Genomic DNA, 20,735 nt, shown 5'->3' on the forward strand with positions numbered 1-20,735 from the left:
CTAATTACATCAAAATAATACATTTTTTCAATAATTTGTAGTTTAAACAAATTATTAAATAGAGTTTTTGAAGTTTAAAGGAGTGCAGTAGCCATAATATTAATTAAAATCGTTACTGAATATCGCAGTATGAATTCATCTGAATTAACAGGTAAAGAAGACAGGTGTACAAGTAAAAAGAAAAAGAAAAGAAGTAGAAAGAAAAAGTAGCCATAATATTAATTAAAATCGTTACTGAATATCGCAGTATGAATTCATCTGAATTAACAGATAAAGAAAACAGGTGTACAAGAATGTAACAACTCTTGTATATATATAAAAAAAAAATACAGTATTTTATATATTTATATATTAGTATTTGTATTTCCTTCATAATAGAAGTTATAGACATGAAGCATTATGAAGTGTAGCTGATCGAGAGAGACGTGCTATAGGCAGTGTACCATTATTTTTAATAATAAAATTAATCTACATAATTTTATCTACTACTCCAATAATCACAATGAGTGGACTAGCTAAAAAATAGATATGTTAACTCTAATATCTCCACCTCGAGAGATGGTTTGCCATACATGGCTTTGGGAGTCATTAATGGTAAAACTTGGATGTGGAAGATGTGAAGTTATGGCAGGCCGGTAGTCCCCGGGCGCCGCCACCCAAACATTCAACATGGATCCTGGCGATACTTTCCTCTATCTCTGGCAGCAGAGGAACTTTGAGAGTGAGACAGGCACCGTAGCACAAAAGGCAGATACAATTAGATTTAATCTTTCTCAATTACACTACTTAAAGTGTAATTTCAGGTAAGTTTCCCCATGTACGTCACACATGGCAGGAGTTTCGGGTCAGGTCGCTCCTCATTTATTCACCTTATCTTATTCAGATCTGACCTGACAGGTACATATATTGTAGTAGAGCACATATATATTCCTCGCAGAGGGATTTTAAGCCATAACCCAAGCTATGGCCTTCCCATACTCGTCCTGTGGGCGGTGGTGGAAGGGTTACTAGCTCATAATGGGTTCAGTAACTGACTACAGTACCTGAGTTTACCTGAGGGGCCACTGTATCTCTAGTAGCCTCGATGAGGACAGGAAACTGGCGGCTTGTCAAAGATAGACATATAAAATCTTCATCAATTTGCAACATTGTATACAAAATATATTGTTGAGATAAAGTACTGTAATTAGGTTAGAAATAGGGGACTGACCAGGGAGGCCGATTTGTTGCCTTTATTTCCTCTAGCAACTAAAATAAGATTTAATATTTTTGTTGACATTTAGTCCTATGAGTACCCAACCACCTGGGCTGGACGGTTTAGCGACGGTCTCGCTTCACGCAGGTCGGTGTTCAATCCTCGACTGTCCAAGTGATTGGGCACCATTCATTTTCCCCTGTCCCACCCCGAATCCTTATCCTGACCATTTCGAAGTGTTATAATGGCTTGATGCTTTCCCCCTAACATATCCCTTCCCTAGTCCTATGAATAATGCCTCAGTAGCCATTTGAAGAACTAGTGTTATTTAAGTGAACCAATTTATACTTGTGTTGAAATATTTAAATTGGATTACAGTACCATGGAGGGTAAAAATCTAATGAATTCTTACAGGGTAAAACCGCATGAAAGATGGGCAAGGCAATTGTTAGCACATGGAATATATTACAGAGAGGTGTGGGAGAGGTGTGTGTATCCAATTTGTTATTGTATCTAGGCGTGGAGACCTCATCTTCAGAAAGACACAGCTGCAGTGGAGAAAGTTAAACACAGGCAACAAAAATCATTCCAGAACCAAGTCAACTCTCAAGCCAGGAATGGTTGAGGGCCTCAGGATTAACAACATTGCAGACCAGGCATGACCTGGTAGATCTTGTCAAAACTTTTATGTTGATCCAATTTCATTAAAAGGTCAGATATAACACAAACCAAGGAGCAATTGTTTTAAAGTCAGTAACCCACAATGCAGAACTGAAAAGAGCAGATAATTTTTCAACCAGAGGGTTATAAACTCTTGAAACTGCCAACCCACCAAAGCCATAAATACTAGAGCTCTGTTAAATTTTAAAATCCATCTGAAAAAAATCTCCATAAATGAACTCCATAAATACTTGGAAGACTGACAAATGCTTTTTATAATAATTAATACAGGGTCATTGTGTCAGGGGACCGGCAGCCAGCATATACGTACAGAAGATATTCTTATATCAAGGTTTGCCCCCACCCTCATTCCACCCTGGGGTGGTGGAATTACTGACCATCCCCAGGATACAACCCACAACAAGCTGACTAACTCCTGGGTACCTATTTACTGCCAGGTGGACAGGGGCATTACGTGATAGAAAATGCATCCAATCATATCTGTCCTGCCTGGGATTCGAACCCAAAATTCTCAATTGTGGGTCAAGAACAAACTGGACTGAACTATTGGGACCCGGGACCCTCAAATATTGAATTTTCCAAACAAAAAAATTAGTTTGGAAAGAATCTTCAGGAACAAAATGGGAATCTTTGACAAAACTATTGGTGTGGTGTCCTTGTTGAGGCCACTAGAGAGATGGTGATCCTCAAGTAAATTCAAGTAAAACCCCTAGCCTTTATTTTATTCCTTATGAATAAAACCCAACATGGATGGTAGAAAAGAGCCTTCCTGTGCTGGTGTGGGTTGTTAACCTGCTGTGACTCTACATTGCTCCCTATGGGAACAGAAGGACCTTGCATGAAGAAGCAATCTGAGCTGTACCACTAGGTACACCTCAGGAAAACTTAACAACTATCAGTGTAGTGTAATTGTAATGCTATGCAAAGTGTTAACTCTTATGATCATTGCAGAAATTTCCATGAATGGAGTGACATTTATTCACTGGTTTGTAAGTGTAAATTAATTATTTTAACATTGTAATTTTTGTTATATAGGTATTGTAGTTAATTTATAAATTAATTTGTCTTAACAATCATTTATATACAGTACACCATTAATAATTGTTTCCTTTTTTTTTTTAGTGATATCAATGATTTGACTGTTTCAAGTAAGACTCGGAAACTGTTGTACGATTATGGGCAGCTCATGGACAATACAGAGAAAGATGGAGGACTTAATAACTATGCTGATCCTATCCTTACTCTTATTGGTAATAGTAAAAATGGTAAGGCTTTCTTTTGGGCAACTGCTATGGTAATCAGCATGAAATTTACAATAGTAAGGTTGACAGCCACCACTGGTTGTCCACCACCTTTACATAAAATTGTTTGTCTCGAAACTTCCACATGAAATTACATATGTAATAATTTGAATAACATATCAATATTGTAAGAAAAGTGTTTTATGTATCTTCAAGTATAAAAATCTTTAAGGTCGAGAATGGCACAGCACTAAAATTTACCGACGTGCCATACTTCCTTGCATGTAAATATCATATCTTAATAATGTTGATCTCAAGATACAAGCCATTGAACAAAGGGGGTAGATAATGCCAGTTGTCAGCTATGATTTACAACTGATTGTTGGCCATGGTTGATAGTCAGCCATAGCTGGAATTAGTTAAAAAAAAAAATTATTGAAACACCAATGGTATGTATATTAAGAAATGTTTATAAAATCACAGCCACAGTCATATCTGTATGGTTTCCCATATGCAATACTTATTGAGATATTAACAGGTATTTAGGTGTCCAAACTCATGGCATACACCAGGTGTCCAGCCCCCTCGGGTGCTTTTACTTGTCTGGGTAGTCTTATTACCCATTTGTGAAGGAATTTTGCCAGTATAACCATGTATAATATATACCTTATTATACCCATCTTTTCAATACTGTACTGTACTATTAGGCCTGGTCAGAGATTGGCCTGTAGGGACATTAATCCTTGGAACCAACACTAGGAAACATTCCTATAACAACATGGCAACCACATGGCCAGATACTGCTGTGGTCCCTTGCTGGACATAGGCATTGACCATTCCAAAGTTTGGTGGCTCGTTCCTTGTGAATCACTGAGAAGATCTGATACTAATATGCAAGGTAGGACTAGTCAGAGACCAGGCTGCAGGAGCGTTGATCCTTGGAATCATTGGCAGGTAAGGTAGCATGGTGTTGACATGTGTTGGTAGTGTTTTCATTTGATTTGAAGGTTACTAGTCTCAGTGGCTAATCCACTCTTTTAGGTGTCTACCTTTGCATCTTTCTACAGCCTAAAGATCTTGAATATGCTTGAAAAGAAAAGAAAATTGTATATAATTCTTTTTGTTTTGTTTTTGCATTAGGACATAAACATGTCTTGCAGTCTTTATAAGAAGCATGCACACAAACATGCAAACACTTTGGTTTTAATTTGATTGAAACTGTCTTAGATATATAGTCTATTTATTCAGTACATATTTTTTATATATACTGTATGTCCATCATATATTTTTTTTATATTTCCATATAAACTGAATATGCATAATGATAAATTGCATTTTTTATTGTAAATATTTTGTGAAATTTTGTTTCTGCTTACCAGAGAGCAAAAGCTGGAAATGTAACTTGCAATCAAAGGATATCATTGATAAATACTTGAAGCCCCTTCCTTCAATGTCCAGCATGCTAGCGGAAGACGCCAAGAAACTAGCACACTTGTTTAATCAACGCAAGGAGAGACAGGTAGCACAAGAACAACAGAGTGATGGATGCACGAGTACAGAAATGGCAGTGTCAAAAAGTCAGGATTTAACACAAGCCAGGAATGAAGTATCATTTAACTTAGTCAATGAAGATTTTACAGATTTGAATACAGCAGTTGGGAGAGGCCAGGTAAGAAATAAAGATGGAGACATTATAGTTATCCAGCTTGCTTTGATGCTGAGATTAGCTCATTAAAATGTGTGTAATGTAAAAACAAATGAAAGATTTGTATTAATCTGTGTTAATATACAGTTCTGGGCCATCACTAAGCTCTCAATTGTGGGTCGAATTGTCGGTCGATAAATAATTAGGTATCACAAGCAAAAGGAAATACAGTACCTTAAAGTTTTCAACAGATTATTCACAAATTTGTTTGGTTTTGTGTAATATTTTTAGAATAATTTTGCATTATACTGTATTTGAAATAAAATAATTTTGCATTATATTTGAAATAGAATACCCTTGCACTAAATTTGACATTTGCAATTTTACTGAGACCTCCTTGCAAAACTGCCTTCAAGTACAGGTTTTTACATTCCCAGGCTGTTCCCAGTGTAGAGATTGCATTTCCTGTACTTTTCTATCAGCTGGATTATGAGCATTTAATTTAGCCCACATGTGCTAAGTTGAAGCTTTTCCTCTTTGGGTTCCTGATGCTTCACCTGGGTTCCCTCTTGCTTTTTTTTATCCTATGTGGTAGGAGGTTGGTGGCTTCAGGTCCTGTGGCTTCACTGGATGTGCCCTTCCCTTCCCTTCTCTTTGGGTACTGGCTGGCCAGGGATTGGTTTGGATGTGCCCAGGGCTTTTTTCATTTGGATCCAAGTTTTTTCTTGGTCCAGATATGGTCCCACACCTGGATCTGGCATTTCTCTGTGTGTATTTTATTTCTCTTGATCTTGGGTTTCTTATCTCAATAGTAGGCAGTTTTCTGGCCCCTATAAATCTTACTACCACATAGAAGAGACAAAACTTGAAAAAAGTACTTGTCTACAGTATGCCAAGAATGTCACAAAGAGCTTTGTATGGTCAGTGTCTTGTGTATGTGTGTGTGGTGGTGATTTAAGCTAAAGGTAACTACTGAAGTGCAACCATGATAGGGGCATTTCATTACTCTCTGTGCTTCATTAAAAAAAAAAGTCAACTTTCTCAGGCACAAAATGTTGTTGTAGTCGAGGCCAGTCTACCAATACATCTTGAATTATGAATTACTTTTAGAGGTCATTCCATGTTAGCTTCATTAGCCTCCAGTGTTTCCTTGTCAACAGTATGACTTATCAGGGATTTTTTGAATATACTTGTTGCATTGATGGGGAGTGTTGACCTACCATGACTGTACATAGCATTGTTACTGAAAACAGTATGAACATGTCTAAGAGGGTGGAAAACCGAGTATCTCAGTTGTAAAGTAGCTTTTCATCTGTCATCAAAGCAAGAATTTTTTTCCTTTTTATGTGATGCTGTATATAGTTATGTGGTTATTAGATACATTGCTTTATATTTATGTACAGTAATTAAGTACATTTTATCCACAGAAAGCACTTGGCACATCAGATGGTCTTCCATTTAGTAATGGAAATGGTGAGTATCTTTCTATTATAAATAAATTTGGATTTAATATTCATTGAATCAGATAAATTATCATATTCATATAACTTGGCTAGGTGAATGTAATTTGAAAGTGCTTAAATTATGTTTTTACAATTACTTTTTGTGATTGAATTTGTCTTCATGTGTTTGAAATGAATAGTGTATATGTTATGAAAGTTGTGGAGCTAATTATTATTGATGAAATCATATATATATATCTAAGGTACATAATAAGGATAATCTTTATTTCTTTGCTGTTTGTCTTAGATTGCTCCTTAAGGTATTATCTGGATTGGTAACAGTCAGGCATGGTGACAATTTGACAATAGTGCAACAACACAATTTAAATGATCCCTACAATGTCATTCTGATGTTAGAGTATTGGAGAACATTCCTAGCTTGGAATAACCTCCAAGAAGGTCAAAGTTTAAAAACCTAATGCCTTAACAAAGCCTCTCTGGGATTACAGTAACTATCAATAAAGTGATTTCTGTTAATAAAAATTGGGCCACTTGACTGCCGATGCCAACTGTTTCCAGTGAGCAGCACCTCGCCCGCAAGCATTCTCCTATCTGAGCCGCATGTTCTTTTTGGCAGTGACAGGTTACAGTTAAGCAAGCTGACTGACATTCAGTTCAAGGGGCTTCTTGTTTTATTTGAAACAGCTTAGTGTGTAGTTTGCCTGTTTATTTGTACAATATTTAAGTTTTGTGTGTGTGTGTGTGTTTTGAGAAGTCTTATTATGTGTGTCTCTTGATTTTACAATTCTGGCCATCATGGGCATTTAATGGAGCACTGCCCTGCTCCTTATTGTCTGAACTGCATTGTTCCTTTTATGTCAGGCATATCCTTGTTGAATGTCTTGATTTCCAGGACGTGCATGTGTGTCTTGCTTCCCGACTTTCCCTCGCAATCATTTGTCCCTTGAAAGACTCCTTGGTGAATCGAATACCTTTGATATTGCTCACCTTATGCACTTTTGTTCTCGTATTGGCATCCTTAGTGATATTTAGTGCCTTTTGAACATCCTGCAACTTTGATGGTGTTATATAGTCTCCCTGGCTTGGCACCTTCTTTTGAAAATTACTTACTTGGCTGGATGAATGCTGGAGTCAAAGAGGCACTGATTCTTGAACCAGAGAAGAACATTTGATTACACTTACCATTTTTGTTTAATGATTTAGGTATTTTCAAGTAGAAAGCTATATGTTTAGGTATATGAAAGTAAAAATGCATTTATCCCATGGTGAAAATATGAATTCTGAACAATTAATAGTCAGTTCATTACTGAAAGAATTATCATGTAAAGTGCATTCATTATGAATACAATTGCTAGTTTTCATAATTTGTTTATGCTTATTATAGATAATTAGTTCATAAATTGCTACGTTTACTTTTGTTCTTGGTTATCTTGGAAAGTAATTATATGTATTCATATCATGGAAATACCCTTGTATTCTGGTATATTTCTTTGTTACTATATTTCTTATTTATTAATAAATAAATATAATTGTAGGATCTTTCAGAAGGGAAGAGGTAAAGCCCAACAGTAGTGCTACACTTGGAGGGAGAGGAATTCACGGAAAAGGAGGTCCCTATCCTTGGAATAGAAGCAAAATACCTGGGACAAATGAGGGCAGATGTGATGGAACTGAGGAATCAATAGGAATAGAAAGGAATATGTCTGGTAGAATGGAGTCCTTCAGTGGTTCTTTTGAAGGCACCTCCAATTATTCTGGAAGAGGTAAAGGTTTCGGACCACCAGTGGAAAGATCGAGACAAAATTGGAAGAGTGGATCTATGGTAGACACTTCACGTGAGGTACAACATGGACAGTCTACCAGGAGCTGGAGGGGAAAAGGAAAAGGTACATAGATAATTATAAGAAATTTAATGATGATAGTAGTAGCTATTTATAATTAAGAACAGGGTGTTGGTACAACCAAAATAAGGCCTTAGGATTTTGTTGCTTTAGCAAGGATTTTGTATTCAGATGTTCAGAAATTTGTGTTTTGGAATAAAGTATAAGTGCAAACAGTTTATGAAAGTTTAGTATAAGGGTTTGTTTGACAATTTGTTAGAGCATTTGAGTTAAAACATTTTATATATTTGTGTGGTTTCAGAAGTACAAAATTATTTATACAATCATATAATAAACTATATATTAACATTTGTAATGACTTGAAAACTATTTCATTAGTGAATTGTAAAGTCTTTATTCAGTTGTGGCAGTGTAATTAGTATTTATCAGTCTTTCATGCATGCCATAACTTTTCAAATATAAATGTTGTCTTTTTGTATTTTCTTAAATGGCTAAATAGAGTTTGGTTTCTTTTTCAAAAATCATTTTCACAACTTGTAGAGTATAAATTTAAATTTAAACTTTCCTCCTTTAAATTGTCTCCTGGAATCATGTTGTTCTCTCTTGCTGTATTCATATCTACTTGTGACTTGGGAAGATGCACCAGGTTAAGAAAGGATTGTGTTTGTTGATAATATTTTGTATACAAGGGCTTGATCAAATCCAGAGAGAGAGATACAGATGAAAAGTTATTTTCCAAAAAATCTAAATCTAAATTATGTCTCTAATCTCATTGTTGTAAGAAGTTTGTGCTTTGTTGAACAACGTATATGTGTGTTATTTGATTTGAATATTAATGAGTTGATATTCAATCATTTTGCTTACAGCAGGTTCAAGGAGCTACCAGTGCCAGAGTAGTGGTGAAGATTTTGGTGAGGATGGGCTAAGAGGTATTGGGAGTGATCCTTCTGACAATTATTTTAGGACAGCCTCTCATCAACTGGTAGGCAAACTTCCTACTTGGTTTACTGTTTCACTCACTTGCCATAATCATAATTAATAATGTATATGTGCACTCTTACACTGAGAGGACTGATCCTGCATCCATTCCTACCCCCCAGAGCCCATATAGTGAAGGTTACATCTTAGCACACACGGTCAGCAACAACATACATCCTCACTACATGACCTACAGTATTCACTACAGACAATTTTCACTATACATTACATGATATCTTGAGTCCATTCAGTCTTCATTACATGCAAACTTTTATTGTTAATAGTATTAAAGGCTTTTTTGACAATCCAAAAAGATGCAATCAAAGCATTATTTTATCCTATTGTATTTTGGTTATCTTGTAGAATTGAAAGAGGTTTGTGAGGCATTACTTTGCCCCGACCTGCTGAGTTGTAGGTGGAAGCTCCACTACTGGATCACACAGTTTCCTCGGTAGAAAAGCAGCAAAAGGAAGCGCTTCTGCCTGCTACCTGATCTAATCTAAATTTACCAATTATTCCTCAATACTGCCTAACTGAGGTCAAACTTGGCCTAAATTAGTAATTTATTTAGCCAATATAATTTGGTGTTTTCACTAGACCTAGTAGGGTTCTGGCTACAGGTATTACAACAATATACAGTACATACATACATATATTGTTTATGTGTATAAATAAATAAAATAGTTGCAAACATAGTTAAATATTATTGTATGATAAACAAGTCCTTATAGGAAGGAAACTTTGATTCTTTCAACCCCTCTCCCACCCTATTTTCAACTTGTTAGGTGGTATTCTTAAAATGTTGTAGTTTCATTATGATTGTTAATATATTATTCTGCAGCAATTAGAACAGCAGAAGAAGTATGGTAGAGGAGTGAGTGGGGCATCTTATGGGACCGGGAAGAGGTCACTAGGTGTTAGGAGAGCTGTCAACACCAAGTTTGTTCCACCTGTGAGAAAAGAAGATGAAGAAGAGTAAGCTCCTCTTTGTTTTGTTACTAAATAACAAGTTATTTCCCACCTTATTTGCTTATATGATAAGCATCTTTTGCTCATGTCTAATGTTTCCTGAGTTATGCCATTCTGTTGGTCCCTTAGTCTGTGTCCTACACTCAAAAGGACATGACCAACAACAGCTATGCCAATGCCAGATGAACAATCATTATGTGATGCAGTGGAGATATTTTAAAATACCTTGGCTCGTTATTAATGGGGTAAAGGGGGATATGGGATATTTCTCTATCTAGCCTTTAGGTGACCTCAAGAAGGTCATCAAGCACCAAGCATGCTGTATTTTATGTTATAATTATTTGATAATTGCGAGTTGGCTGGCTTACTACTGCCCCAAACCAAATAATGTCAACACTTGCACTGTCAATAAAGTAGTAAGTAGCTCAGCTCACTCTCATCCATGTTAAAGTGATGCAACCATGGAATGAAGGGTAATTATGCACCATCCCTATCCTCTTACCCCAAGCTCATAAATATTTTAACAAATGTCTTTGCACATTATTTTTACTTAGTTTATGACTAAATTATCAAAATGTTATCAAATAGAATTCAGTGGCTTCTTTCAATACATAGAATTAATAGCTTTAATATATTTCTTACTCAGAGACAGACACAGACAGACATGGGCATATCCTAAGTATTCCACTGATAGTTCCACTTGTGATTGTGTCCATTCCTAAATTACTGTACTGTGCTTAATTTTGTCCAATTATCCTCAAATATTTCTTTTAATTAGCTGTTAATACTAAAGCATTCTGTTTTCTAGTAGTTTTGGTAGTGAAGGGCTTATGCGAAGATGCATGCCACATAGTAACTCTGGAAGTTCTGGCATTGCAGCTGAAAACAATCCTTATTCTGAGCTCATGACTGATGAAAGATTGAAGGTATGTATAGTATGCATAGTGTTGTTTTAGGGAAATAAGCTTGAAGTTATCCACGTTTGATCATTATGAATGTCGTTACCTCATTTTCATACAATGTTATTGTGCTAATATTATGGGTTAGTAGTATTGATGGCAGGTTTTTGTTTCAATGCCATAAATTTCCAAATTATGAAGAGGGTGCAATCCAAATTTGTGTAAGTCATTTGTTTGGTGATCCAGACCTAGTCATTCATTCAGTCACTGCTATATTTGGGAGTTAGGTTCTCAAACCATGCTCAAACCAAACCTAAAGTTTGATTGGCCTATCTCCTTACTCTAACCTTATCCTCCTATCCCCTTACTCTGTGTCTGATTGCCCCCATAATCCTTTAACCCCATCATTCACCCCCATATTCATTCAGAGTTTTCAGATGCACATTTAACCCAGAATTGTATATCATGTATTCATTCTTTACCTGAAGATGTCCCAAAGAGGAATGAAACGTTGTAACAGTAAATCCTTCAATTATTACTTCAGTAAATCCCTCAATTATGCAGGGGGAAATTAAGGGAAGGAAGAGGGAAGGACAAAGAGGGGAACAAGGGGTTCAGGGGGGAAGATAAAGATACAGTATATAGAGATGATGTTCGTGTTTCGGAGGCGAAGATGACCTTGACTCCAATATCATGTCGAAGATTGGTGGCTGTGTGTCAGAAGATGGATGATGAGACTAATGATAGAGAGAGAGATATAGAGAGATAGAGATAGAAGTAGAGAGATAGAGATAGAATTAGAGAGATAGATATAGAGATATAGAGAGAGAGATATAGAGAGAGAGATAGATTGAGCTCTTCCCCCGTCCATGGGGGGAACAAAATTTATTTTCCCATTTTTCTTTTTCCTTAACTACTACTACATTTTCTTCTTTTTTCTAATTATTATATTTTTATGTAAATGTACTGCACCTTTTGAACATTATTTAAAAAACTAGAAATGTTTATAAGTAAAAAGGAAGGGGAGTTAAAGCAGTAATTTTCATTACTGTATATTGATTTATTGGGTAACATTTATATTGATTTTATTATAAAGTAAAAAGTAAACAAACTTTATCTTTCAGAATATTGAACCTAAGATGATTGAACTTATAATGAATGAAATTATGGATAGTGGACCATCTGTAACATGGGATGACATAGCTGGACTAGATCTGGCCAAAAGTACCATTCAGGTAAGCTATACAGTCTTTTTCTGAACTGTGCCACTTGATCGCTCCCTAAGTCAAGGTCCTTTCTGATTCCAGTGGAAAAGGTCAGAGGGTCAGAGCAGGTAGACATTCTGCAACAGAGCAGCTGCAATTGTTCAAACTATTGTCATGCTGATGCTAGGGAAACGCTGGAGAAATATTCATTCCAGCTCAAAGTTACTTATTTAAGGTTCATTTAGTCGGTGAAAGCTTTCTAAGCACTACTTGGCATTTAAGATGTCACTTATTGCTAATTCCCAGTTGACCTGCCAGGTTGTAGTCCTGTACATTACTGCTGTCAAGTGGCAGCATTAACATCAACATAGGGTTCTCTACTTGACTCTCTTTCATGTATATCCTTTCTTACTGATTTTGATGCCAGCTGTGGTATTTAGTTACTGGGCAGGCAATGGGCAGCTGAGTAGAGGACTTGTTTGAACTCATGGAAGAACTTGCACATGGCTTTGAGTTTAATGGAATAAAGTGGCTTCTGTTTGTCATCCCGGGCTGGGATGGTTTTAAAGGTTCCTGGTTGCACTGTTGCAAAAAAAATGCCACTTGCCAAATCAAGATTCTTGTCCAGAGGATGCGGTGGATTTTACCCTGTTCGGCAACTAAATGGAAAAAATCTTGGAAATATTGATGTGAAGAAGTATTGTAATTAAAATTGGGCATTTTTAGTGGTTAATAAAAGCTTGTTAGTCAATATAGGACTTTCATGGTGAAATTTTGTGTCATTAAGTAGTATAAATATGGTCTCTCTAAGATAAGATTGAGTTTAGTGAAAATATTTGAGATATGACTTGCAAGTGAGTATAATTTTTATTTGTCATTTAGTTGAAGGGTACTTGTGTAATGATGATTTGAATTATGTACCCGAGATAAGAGATATACAGTACAGTACTGCATAATTAGTGGAAATATTGCTTACATAGTAAAAATACTTGTTCATAGAGAAAAAGTGAACAAGATTGTTATTCTGTAGGTACATTAATAGGAAGAAATTCTATTTCTTCCTATTAGTGTAGGAAAATAGGAAAAAAATTACATATGAAATTTTGATTGGATTCTTTCCATGGACATCATCATTGAATTAAAATGTGGACAATTTCAGTCTTGCATTAATATTTGCTAAATTGTTACTAAAAAATATTAACTTAAATACTTATATGTGAGACCTCATCTTAATTTTATCCTCCCAATTGTTTTATAAATATGATGTCTTATTTTCCTTCTTAAATTTGATAGGAGGTTGTGGTATGGCCAATGCTGCGGCCAGATATTTTCACTGGCCTTAGAGGACCACCGAAGGGGATACTGCTGTTTGGTCCTCCAGGAACTGGAAAAACTATGATTGGTAAATTTGACAAGAATTATCAGTTAATCATGATTTGACTAGTCTTTGTCTTAATTATCACTTTATTACCTTATCATTACCAACTGGTAGATCAGGCTCTTCATTCAAACATTTCTTAAAAATAACAGTGTCAGATATATTTATATATATGTCATGGGATGCCATAATAGGCATGATTGTTTATAAAATGAATAGTTTTCACATAGACAAAAAGCAGTGGAATTGTTGGCCAGATCACAGCATCATGTCATCCATTAGGTGTTGATCCACTCTCCTCATGCATCTTATATTTCTGTATTGCTCAAAAGCACTAAACTGGGTGCATAATAAATAGAAGACAGGTACAGCGATGAAGGTGTCAGAATGACGAAAAGGTACAATTTAAATTCAATAATAAATTTTTGGACCCTTTCTGTTCCTGATTTATGTAGAAAGAGACTTCTATATGTCAATGTTTTTGTTAATGTGCAGTTGATCAGGGGAATAGGGATTGAGAAAGATTGCAGAATACTGTAGGACTACAGCTATTCAAATAAGGTGAGAGGAACTATGCAGCATGACAGGAAAGATATGTTTGACTCTTAGATATGGAAGAAATGAGATGTACCTAGGGATTGACATCACACAGCCTGAAGCACTTAAGTTGTTTATTAATGTCAGCAGCATATGTGAAGCTGGCAAATATAAGGACAGCTTTCAGAAATGTAAACAAAAAATCATTCAAAACATTATTTGCCACGTATGTGAGGTAAACATTAGAGTATGCAGCACCAGTATGGAACCCACACCTGTGTAAAATATCAGTGGCAAGACATACATCTTGATACAGTGCAATTGCAAACAGCAACAATATAGAGGAATTTGTGAAGGAACAGAACAAAAATTTCCAAAATTGAGGATGCAAAATATGGATGCACTTGAAAATTAAAAAAAAAAAAAAGGGTAATAATATAGCAGAGAGAAAATTTCCAAACATTAACCTCATTGAATGTTCTCCAGTACTCCATGGCACAAGTATGACCCTGCAGGGGATTGTTAGGATTTACCCTTCTGCATTGGTGAAGTGTGTTGCACTGCTCGGGACATATCTTCTTCTAATCTAAATCCTAAGAAGAGACTGAAGATCATGATCAGAAGGGCTTTTCATAAGAACTTTGAGCCCTTTATTTTCTGCATCGTTCGTTGAAAAACTTAAACGTAAACTTTCTTTGTAGGTAAATGCATTGCTTGTCAAAGTGGATCAACGTTCTTCAGCATCAGCGCATCATCACTAACATCTAAGTGGGTTGGAGAGGGTGAGAAAATGGTGAGAGCAATGTTTGCTGTGGCAAGGTGAGTTTCTTAACTGTATTTTAAATTTCTCATTTCATAAATTGTATAATAACTTGTACATGTCAAAGCTTGACTATCATAAATGCACTTACCACAGTTTTTAAGATTATTTGTCTATAAGGCTATTATATGCATGTGAACATCAATAATTATGTTCATCAATTTTAATGTGAACATCAAAAATACTGTACTAGGTTATTAGATGAATTACTATAATGCTGTATTCATATTTTTAATAAATATATCAATACCCCCATATATATTTTTTTAAATATTCATGTAAATTTGTATTTTGAATTGCCCTTTGCTTTTACTAGTTAACAATTACTACCATTATTTTCAATTATTTTTTATATAATATATACATGTTACAAAATGCCTAAAACATTTTAATTCTGTATAACCTATAAAATATGTAGATGTTTTCCAGATGTCATCAGCCAGCTGTTATCTTCATTGATGAGATTGACTCTCTTCTTACCCACCGCTCAGATTCAGAACATGAAAGCTCAAGACGCATTAAAACTGAATTTCTTATTCAACTGGTAAGTTAGAAGGTGTGTTGACTCTTTTAACAGTGAACTACAGAAGCAGGGCCTATACTAGGGTGGCCAAATTTACAGGTCTTTGATATTACTGGTGTCACTTTTAAATAAAGGAATCATGCTAAGCAACTACTCTCTTGCTTTTGAATCACAACCTCAAGCCTAATACTGTAGGTTCTTCTCATTTGCAAATGTTTCTGTCTAATCCTTCGTCTAATTCATTTATGTACAGTATATGGTATAGGTACCAGGGCAGAGCAGAGCTGTGGGGCACTCCATTTATAATGGATTTCTACTCAGATTTGACTCATTTATGCTAATATAATATAATTTATATATATAATATACTGTGTGATATATATATATATATATATATATATATATATATATATATATATATATATATATATATATATATATATATATATATATATATATATATATATTATATAATTTTTTTTTTTTTTATCAAGGATGGAGCCACTACAGCCAATGATGAAAGATTGTTGATGGTTGGAGCAACAAATCGACCTCAAGAACTAGATGAAGCAGCCCGAAGAAGACTAGTGAAGAAGCTTTATATCCCTTTACCTGAGAGTAAGGTAAAGTAAGTGTGTTTCTCGGGTGGGTAAAGGGTGAGGAGGATAGGGAAGCTGAAAAATAAACAAATTTTAAGAGTTATTTATTAAAATACAGTAGTGGGTTTCACAAAAATATATTGATGGATAATGATTTTAGTTCATTGTTGCTGGAAGTAGTTTGTTGGATAGAGTAAATGTGGGAATGGGAGCTTAGTTACTACTTGTCATCATCTTTGTGTGTGCGGTAAATAACAATGAAATGCATTTGTTTGTAAATTAGAGATGTACATGAATTTTCTAAGGGGCTATTTGTGCTTGATCCCTGCCACTCCTCCTAGGAAAGCCAGGGCAGATAAGACAAATAATAATGTGTGGTGTTACATTGCTTCATTGGTAATGTACAAGCTATGAAATACCTTTTGCTAGTTTAAGTGACTGTGTTTGATATTTAAGTAGGGTTCAAATATGAATGGTTTAGTGTTTAAAAATTATTTCTCTGAATCAAGTAATTATCATATTTAATGTGTATTTCTAGGCTCGTCGGCAAATTATAGAAAAATTAATGACAAATCAAAGCCACAGTTTAGTAACTGATGATATTGAACGCATCTGTCAAATGACGGATGGTTACTCTGGGGCCGACATGACCAACCTGTGTCGGGAAGCTGCTCTGGGACCTATTAGGTCTATTAACTTTGCCGACATCCATCACATCTCGGTTGATCAGGTAAGGCCTTGAGTTGAATATTCTTCAAATTATACGTGTATTTTTTAATTTATCTTGGCAATGTAAAAATTCTCTTAAATATCAGGTAGCATTCTCAAATACACATGGGCAAGACCACCAGGTATATCCTGTATGAATATATTTTATTATCAGTTTATGTTAGACAATATATTAACGTCAGGGGTATGATGGCAGTAGGATCATAAAGATGATTTATGCTAAATCATCTTTCTCTGAGCATTTTGTGGGTCATCTGTCATTGGTATCGAAATAAAACTACTGCTCCTGCATCAGGGCATAGAATTAAACCACATAAATGGCTGGAACTATTCAAATACATGCACATTAAAAAACATATAACAATAATTTTTAATGGATTTTATAAAAATAAATGAGATGTCAGTTGTGTGGTGAAACAGATATGGAATATATGAGGTACGGATATAATCATCGCAAATTAACCGAATCAAGTTAATTGTGTATTATGAGAATTAAAATATTCCTATATGTAACACCCTTACATAATACCCTGGTTTGACAGGTACGTCCAATTTGTGCCGATGACTTCATGAATGCTTTGTATAGCATCAAAGCAAGTGTGTCTGACAAAGATCTTCAGATGTATGAAGATTGGAATAAAAAGTTTGGCATATCAGCCAGATAATCACATTAAAGATTAAGAAAATTAATTAAAAAGAAAATTGCATTTTATTAAGATAAGTATGCAGGATTGAGAATCTAATGGACTTATTTTTTTTCTGAATGAAGAGGTATTTTCCTTTGGTTTTTATCTCATGGAATCAAACATTCTTATGTTAAAGTTCCATATTTTAGTTTTATACTGTATATATGGAAATAAGTATATTATGTACAATGTATGGAAGGCATACTTTATATAATCTTCAGAATGTTTATTTACAAATACTGCATCAGGGATCCTTTACTCTAGGGTGGCAGGAACTGTATCTTTACAGGAAGTGTTTGTCTACTTTTCGTGAGCACAGAGTCAATTTTGTTGTCAATTTCTTCTTGTATTCTGAGCTCCAAATAAAAGCGTGTTCTGTAATTTGTATTTTGTTTGGTTTTGAAAAAAAAAATTCAATGAACATTAAGACTTTTTATGAATATTAAGAGAATTAATAAACTATAATAATTAACTATAATTAATTAATTAACTATAATAAACAATGGGTGTTTCCTTAGGATGATACACTATATTTTGTAGTTTACATATGAAATAGGTACTTGTCTGTACTAGGTGAGTACCTATTTCATTTGAAAACTACAAAATATAAGGTATCATCCTATGGGAACACCCATTGTTTATTCTAGTTAGAATTTTAATTATCTTAATGTTCAGAGAAATTCTCAATGAAATTTTTTATGAAATATGTGATACTGTAATGTAATTTTGATTAATTAGAAGTGACCATTACTATTGGGGCTTGACTATGTTACTCGGCTGCTTCAGACCTAAATACAGCATTTTCCAGTGTTATGTTTATGTAATCTAATTTAACACAATTTTTCCATAAAAATGATTGAATTTTCAATGTACAGTAACTATAAAAAGTGCATTTATTTTTGGAACTGTTTTGTATGCTAGTAGATCAATGCCATTGGTGAGATTGGCAATTCAGTTTTAAGTGTTACTGAGTAGTCAGCCATATTCGGTAATGTTGCCAGTATAAATAAATTACAGTATATATTTGTCATCTTATGCAAAATTATTAATGATATTGCAATGTCACCTCATTCTGTATGACCTATGTATTTTTACTTCTAAGCCAAATAAATTAATTAAATTTTGATTTGTGGTATATTAACCCAGCCTCTGTGGAGCAGGCTTCTGGGGTTTGGTAGGTGTAGAATGGTTAAGTACATATAGAGGTACAGTAACATTGATTTGATAAACTTCATGAGGGTGAGATGTTTCCTGTTTCACTAACATCCTGACTACTATTAGATCTGACATCTTCATTCAGTGTAATTAATAATAATTTAATAATTTGTCATAATAGGTTCTTTCAATCAACTTTTGGAAATTTAATGATTTAAGGGTGACAGGAAGTACATTCCTTGTAGGCAGAAGTGGGGGTAGGGCCTGGCAGGACTAATTGAGTTACCCCTGCACACACTTTCATTTTGCATGCATACATAAATGTATTGTTAGTATTCTTTCATCGTTTATCTACCTATGGTATGTTCTACTATCTTCTCAAAAAAATTTATATGTATAGTACATAGTTTATTGTATATTAAAAAAACCCCAGGTAGGAGTATCGCCACACCCAGAGTTTGAAAAATAGGAGTTTGTATGTATATTTTCCCATAATCATCTTATCTTTTTCTATAACTTTATTAGAATTTTTGTGTTTAAAATTACTGTTTTTTTATTTGTGATTTGAAGCACGATATGTGGCGAGAGCAGGCGACAAGAGTAACTCTGCCTTCTTATCCTTACCATAGATGAGAAGGCAGAGTTATTAAAGAAGCATTATCATGGTTAAAGAGGCAAGCAGCTGGCAAAGAATGAGCAGCATTGGTACTAGTGTTGCTTCTGTCAAAAAAATCCGAGGAAATAGATCATATTGTTTGTGAGTAAAACTTTCTTGGCATGAGGATTTGGATGGTGTTGTTTACTGTAATTTGGATCTTGCTGCTGTTGGTGAACAGTTTGTAGAGAATATCATTTACTATGGACTGCTGTTGGTGAACAGTTTGTAGAGAATATCATTTACTATGGGCTGCTGTTGGTGAACAGTTTGTAGAGAATATAATTTACCATGGGCATCGAGCACTTCAAGGCCTGTTCAGGACGACTGCAAAAATTGAATAGGTAGCATGACCTAATACACTATAACTGCATTTTGCTCCTTCATTGTTATCCTGACCAGCCTGTGCTTCAAAGAGTAAGTGAAAAAAAAAATTGTATTTTTATCAAGCATAATTATTTATAAGCACACAAAATCATCATATTATTTGTTTAAATATTCATCATATTGCATGCTTTAAGAAAAATCTGGAAGATTTAGTAAAAATAGATTACAAAAAAGAAAAAAATAACGTTTCTGAAATCTAGATTCCATGTAAATCTGGAATGATAGAAATTGTATTTTTGGAGGTGTCACTGTGTGTGAACTTAATTGACACTCAAAGATGTTCAGGTCCGATTAACTTTGGTGGTAAATAAGAGTGCAATTATTATATACAATTTATTTATTAACAATGAACACTGATGTATACTTAATACATTACACAAGTAATTGTTCATAGCTATTTTGTTATAGAATATTTATATGAAACTAATATTATAATGAATAATCTGCTTATTAAACCATAAACGTGTAACAAATATAAAGTAAAATTTGTAAATATATTAACATTTGATATACTGTACTTCAAGTACAGAACAATGGTTTTTAAATAAATTTAGCTACAATAAGGCACAACTTTTACTCTAATACAAAACCCATTCTTATTAATTGTATGCAGAAATTTTGTTCCAGTCAATATCTTTTTCCTTCAGTGCTGCAGAGCAAATTATTATTAAATTTTGTTCTAATTACATATCTAAAACTACAACAAATTAAACACCATAATACACAGCAGCAAGTGTTGGCTACAGCAAAGTGTGTTCTGTATTGTGTTTTTTGAGCAGAAATAAAATGTTCACGTTCCTTAACCCAATGTTAGTAACCTGAGGCGTTTGCTCATCCTGGCACAAAAATTCACTATGCTGTCAGATATGACTTGACATTTATACTGATATTCCACTATGTGATTATCTGCTTTAATTTGTCGTTGTGATGCAGGGTGCAGAAGAAAATGGCATTTCCCTTTGCTTAGGATATTCTAACATCTCTGGGTACTAATGTGTGGTTAAAACTCAATTATATTGTACACAGCATTGTGTAGAGCAAATTTATTGTTTAAGCTTGTTACATAGGAATATGCATCAAGGAAACTTACAGAAGCAAAGAAAAGTTTATTCCATTTATGAAGGAAAACAAATTGTCAGTGTAGAAAAA

General features: G+C 34.5%; 1 protein-coding gene across 5 annotated transcripts; it reads left to right on the forward strand.

The window, feature by feature from the left end:
- Positions 1–575: 575 nt before the first annotated feature.
- Positions 576–18,515, forward strand: LOC123770296 (fidgetin-like protein 1). 5 transcript variants are annotated; one of them, XM_045762007.2, is made up of 15 exons: positions 578–803; positions 2,999–3,141; positions 4,497–4,786; positions 6,190–6,235; positions 7,761–8,111; positions 8,936–9,048; positions 9,886–10,019; positions 10,822–10,939; positions 12,037–12,147; positions 13,411–13,519; positions 14,734–14,851; positions 15,282–15,396; positions 15,870–15,998; positions 16,513–16,704; positions 17,246–18,515. In XM_045762007.2, exons 1-15 carry the CDS (start codon positions 670–672, stop codon positions 17,366–17,368), a joined length of 2,226 nt encoding a protein of 741 aa, XP_045617963.2. In that variant the 5' UTR covers positions 578–669; the 3' UTR covers positions 17,369–18,515. The 5 variants fall into 5 exon arrangements, 4 of the variants coding, with proteins under 4 accessions (XP_045617963.2, XP_045617962.2, XP_045617964.2 ...); XM_045762006.2 differs by having other exon boundaries at positions 579–803; positions 8,933–9,048; XM_045762008.2 differs by having other exon boundaries at positions 579–803; positions 8,933–9,048; positions 10,825–10,939.
- Positions 18,516–20,735: the final 2,220 nt, after the last annotated feature.

The sequence above is a fragment of the Procambarus clarkii genome, chromosome 42 (genome assembly GCF_040958095.1).
Source record: "Procambarus clarkii isolate CNS0578487 chromosome 42, FALCON_Pclarkii_2.0, whole genome shotgun sequence".
NCBI lineage: Eukaryota > Metazoa > Arthropoda > Malacostraca > Decapoda > Cambaridae > Procambarus > Procambarus clarkii.

What these genes read in the sequence shown, in the direction of transcription:
- LOC123770296 (XM_045762006.2), top strand. Translation starts at nt 670, where the DNA reads ATGGATCCTGGCGATACTTTCCTCTATCTCTGGCAGCAGAGGAACTTT. An exon ending in GGACAGCCTCTCATCAACTG is followed by an intron (nt 9,049 to 9,885) that starts GTAGGCAAACTT and finishes ATTATTCTGCAG; the next exon opens with CAATTAGAACAGCAGAAGAA. An exon ending in AGAAAAGAAGATGAAGAAGA is followed by an intron (nt 10,020 to 10,821) that starts GTAAGCTCCTCT and finishes TCTGTTTTCTAG; the next exon opens with TAGTTTTGGTAGTGAAGGGC.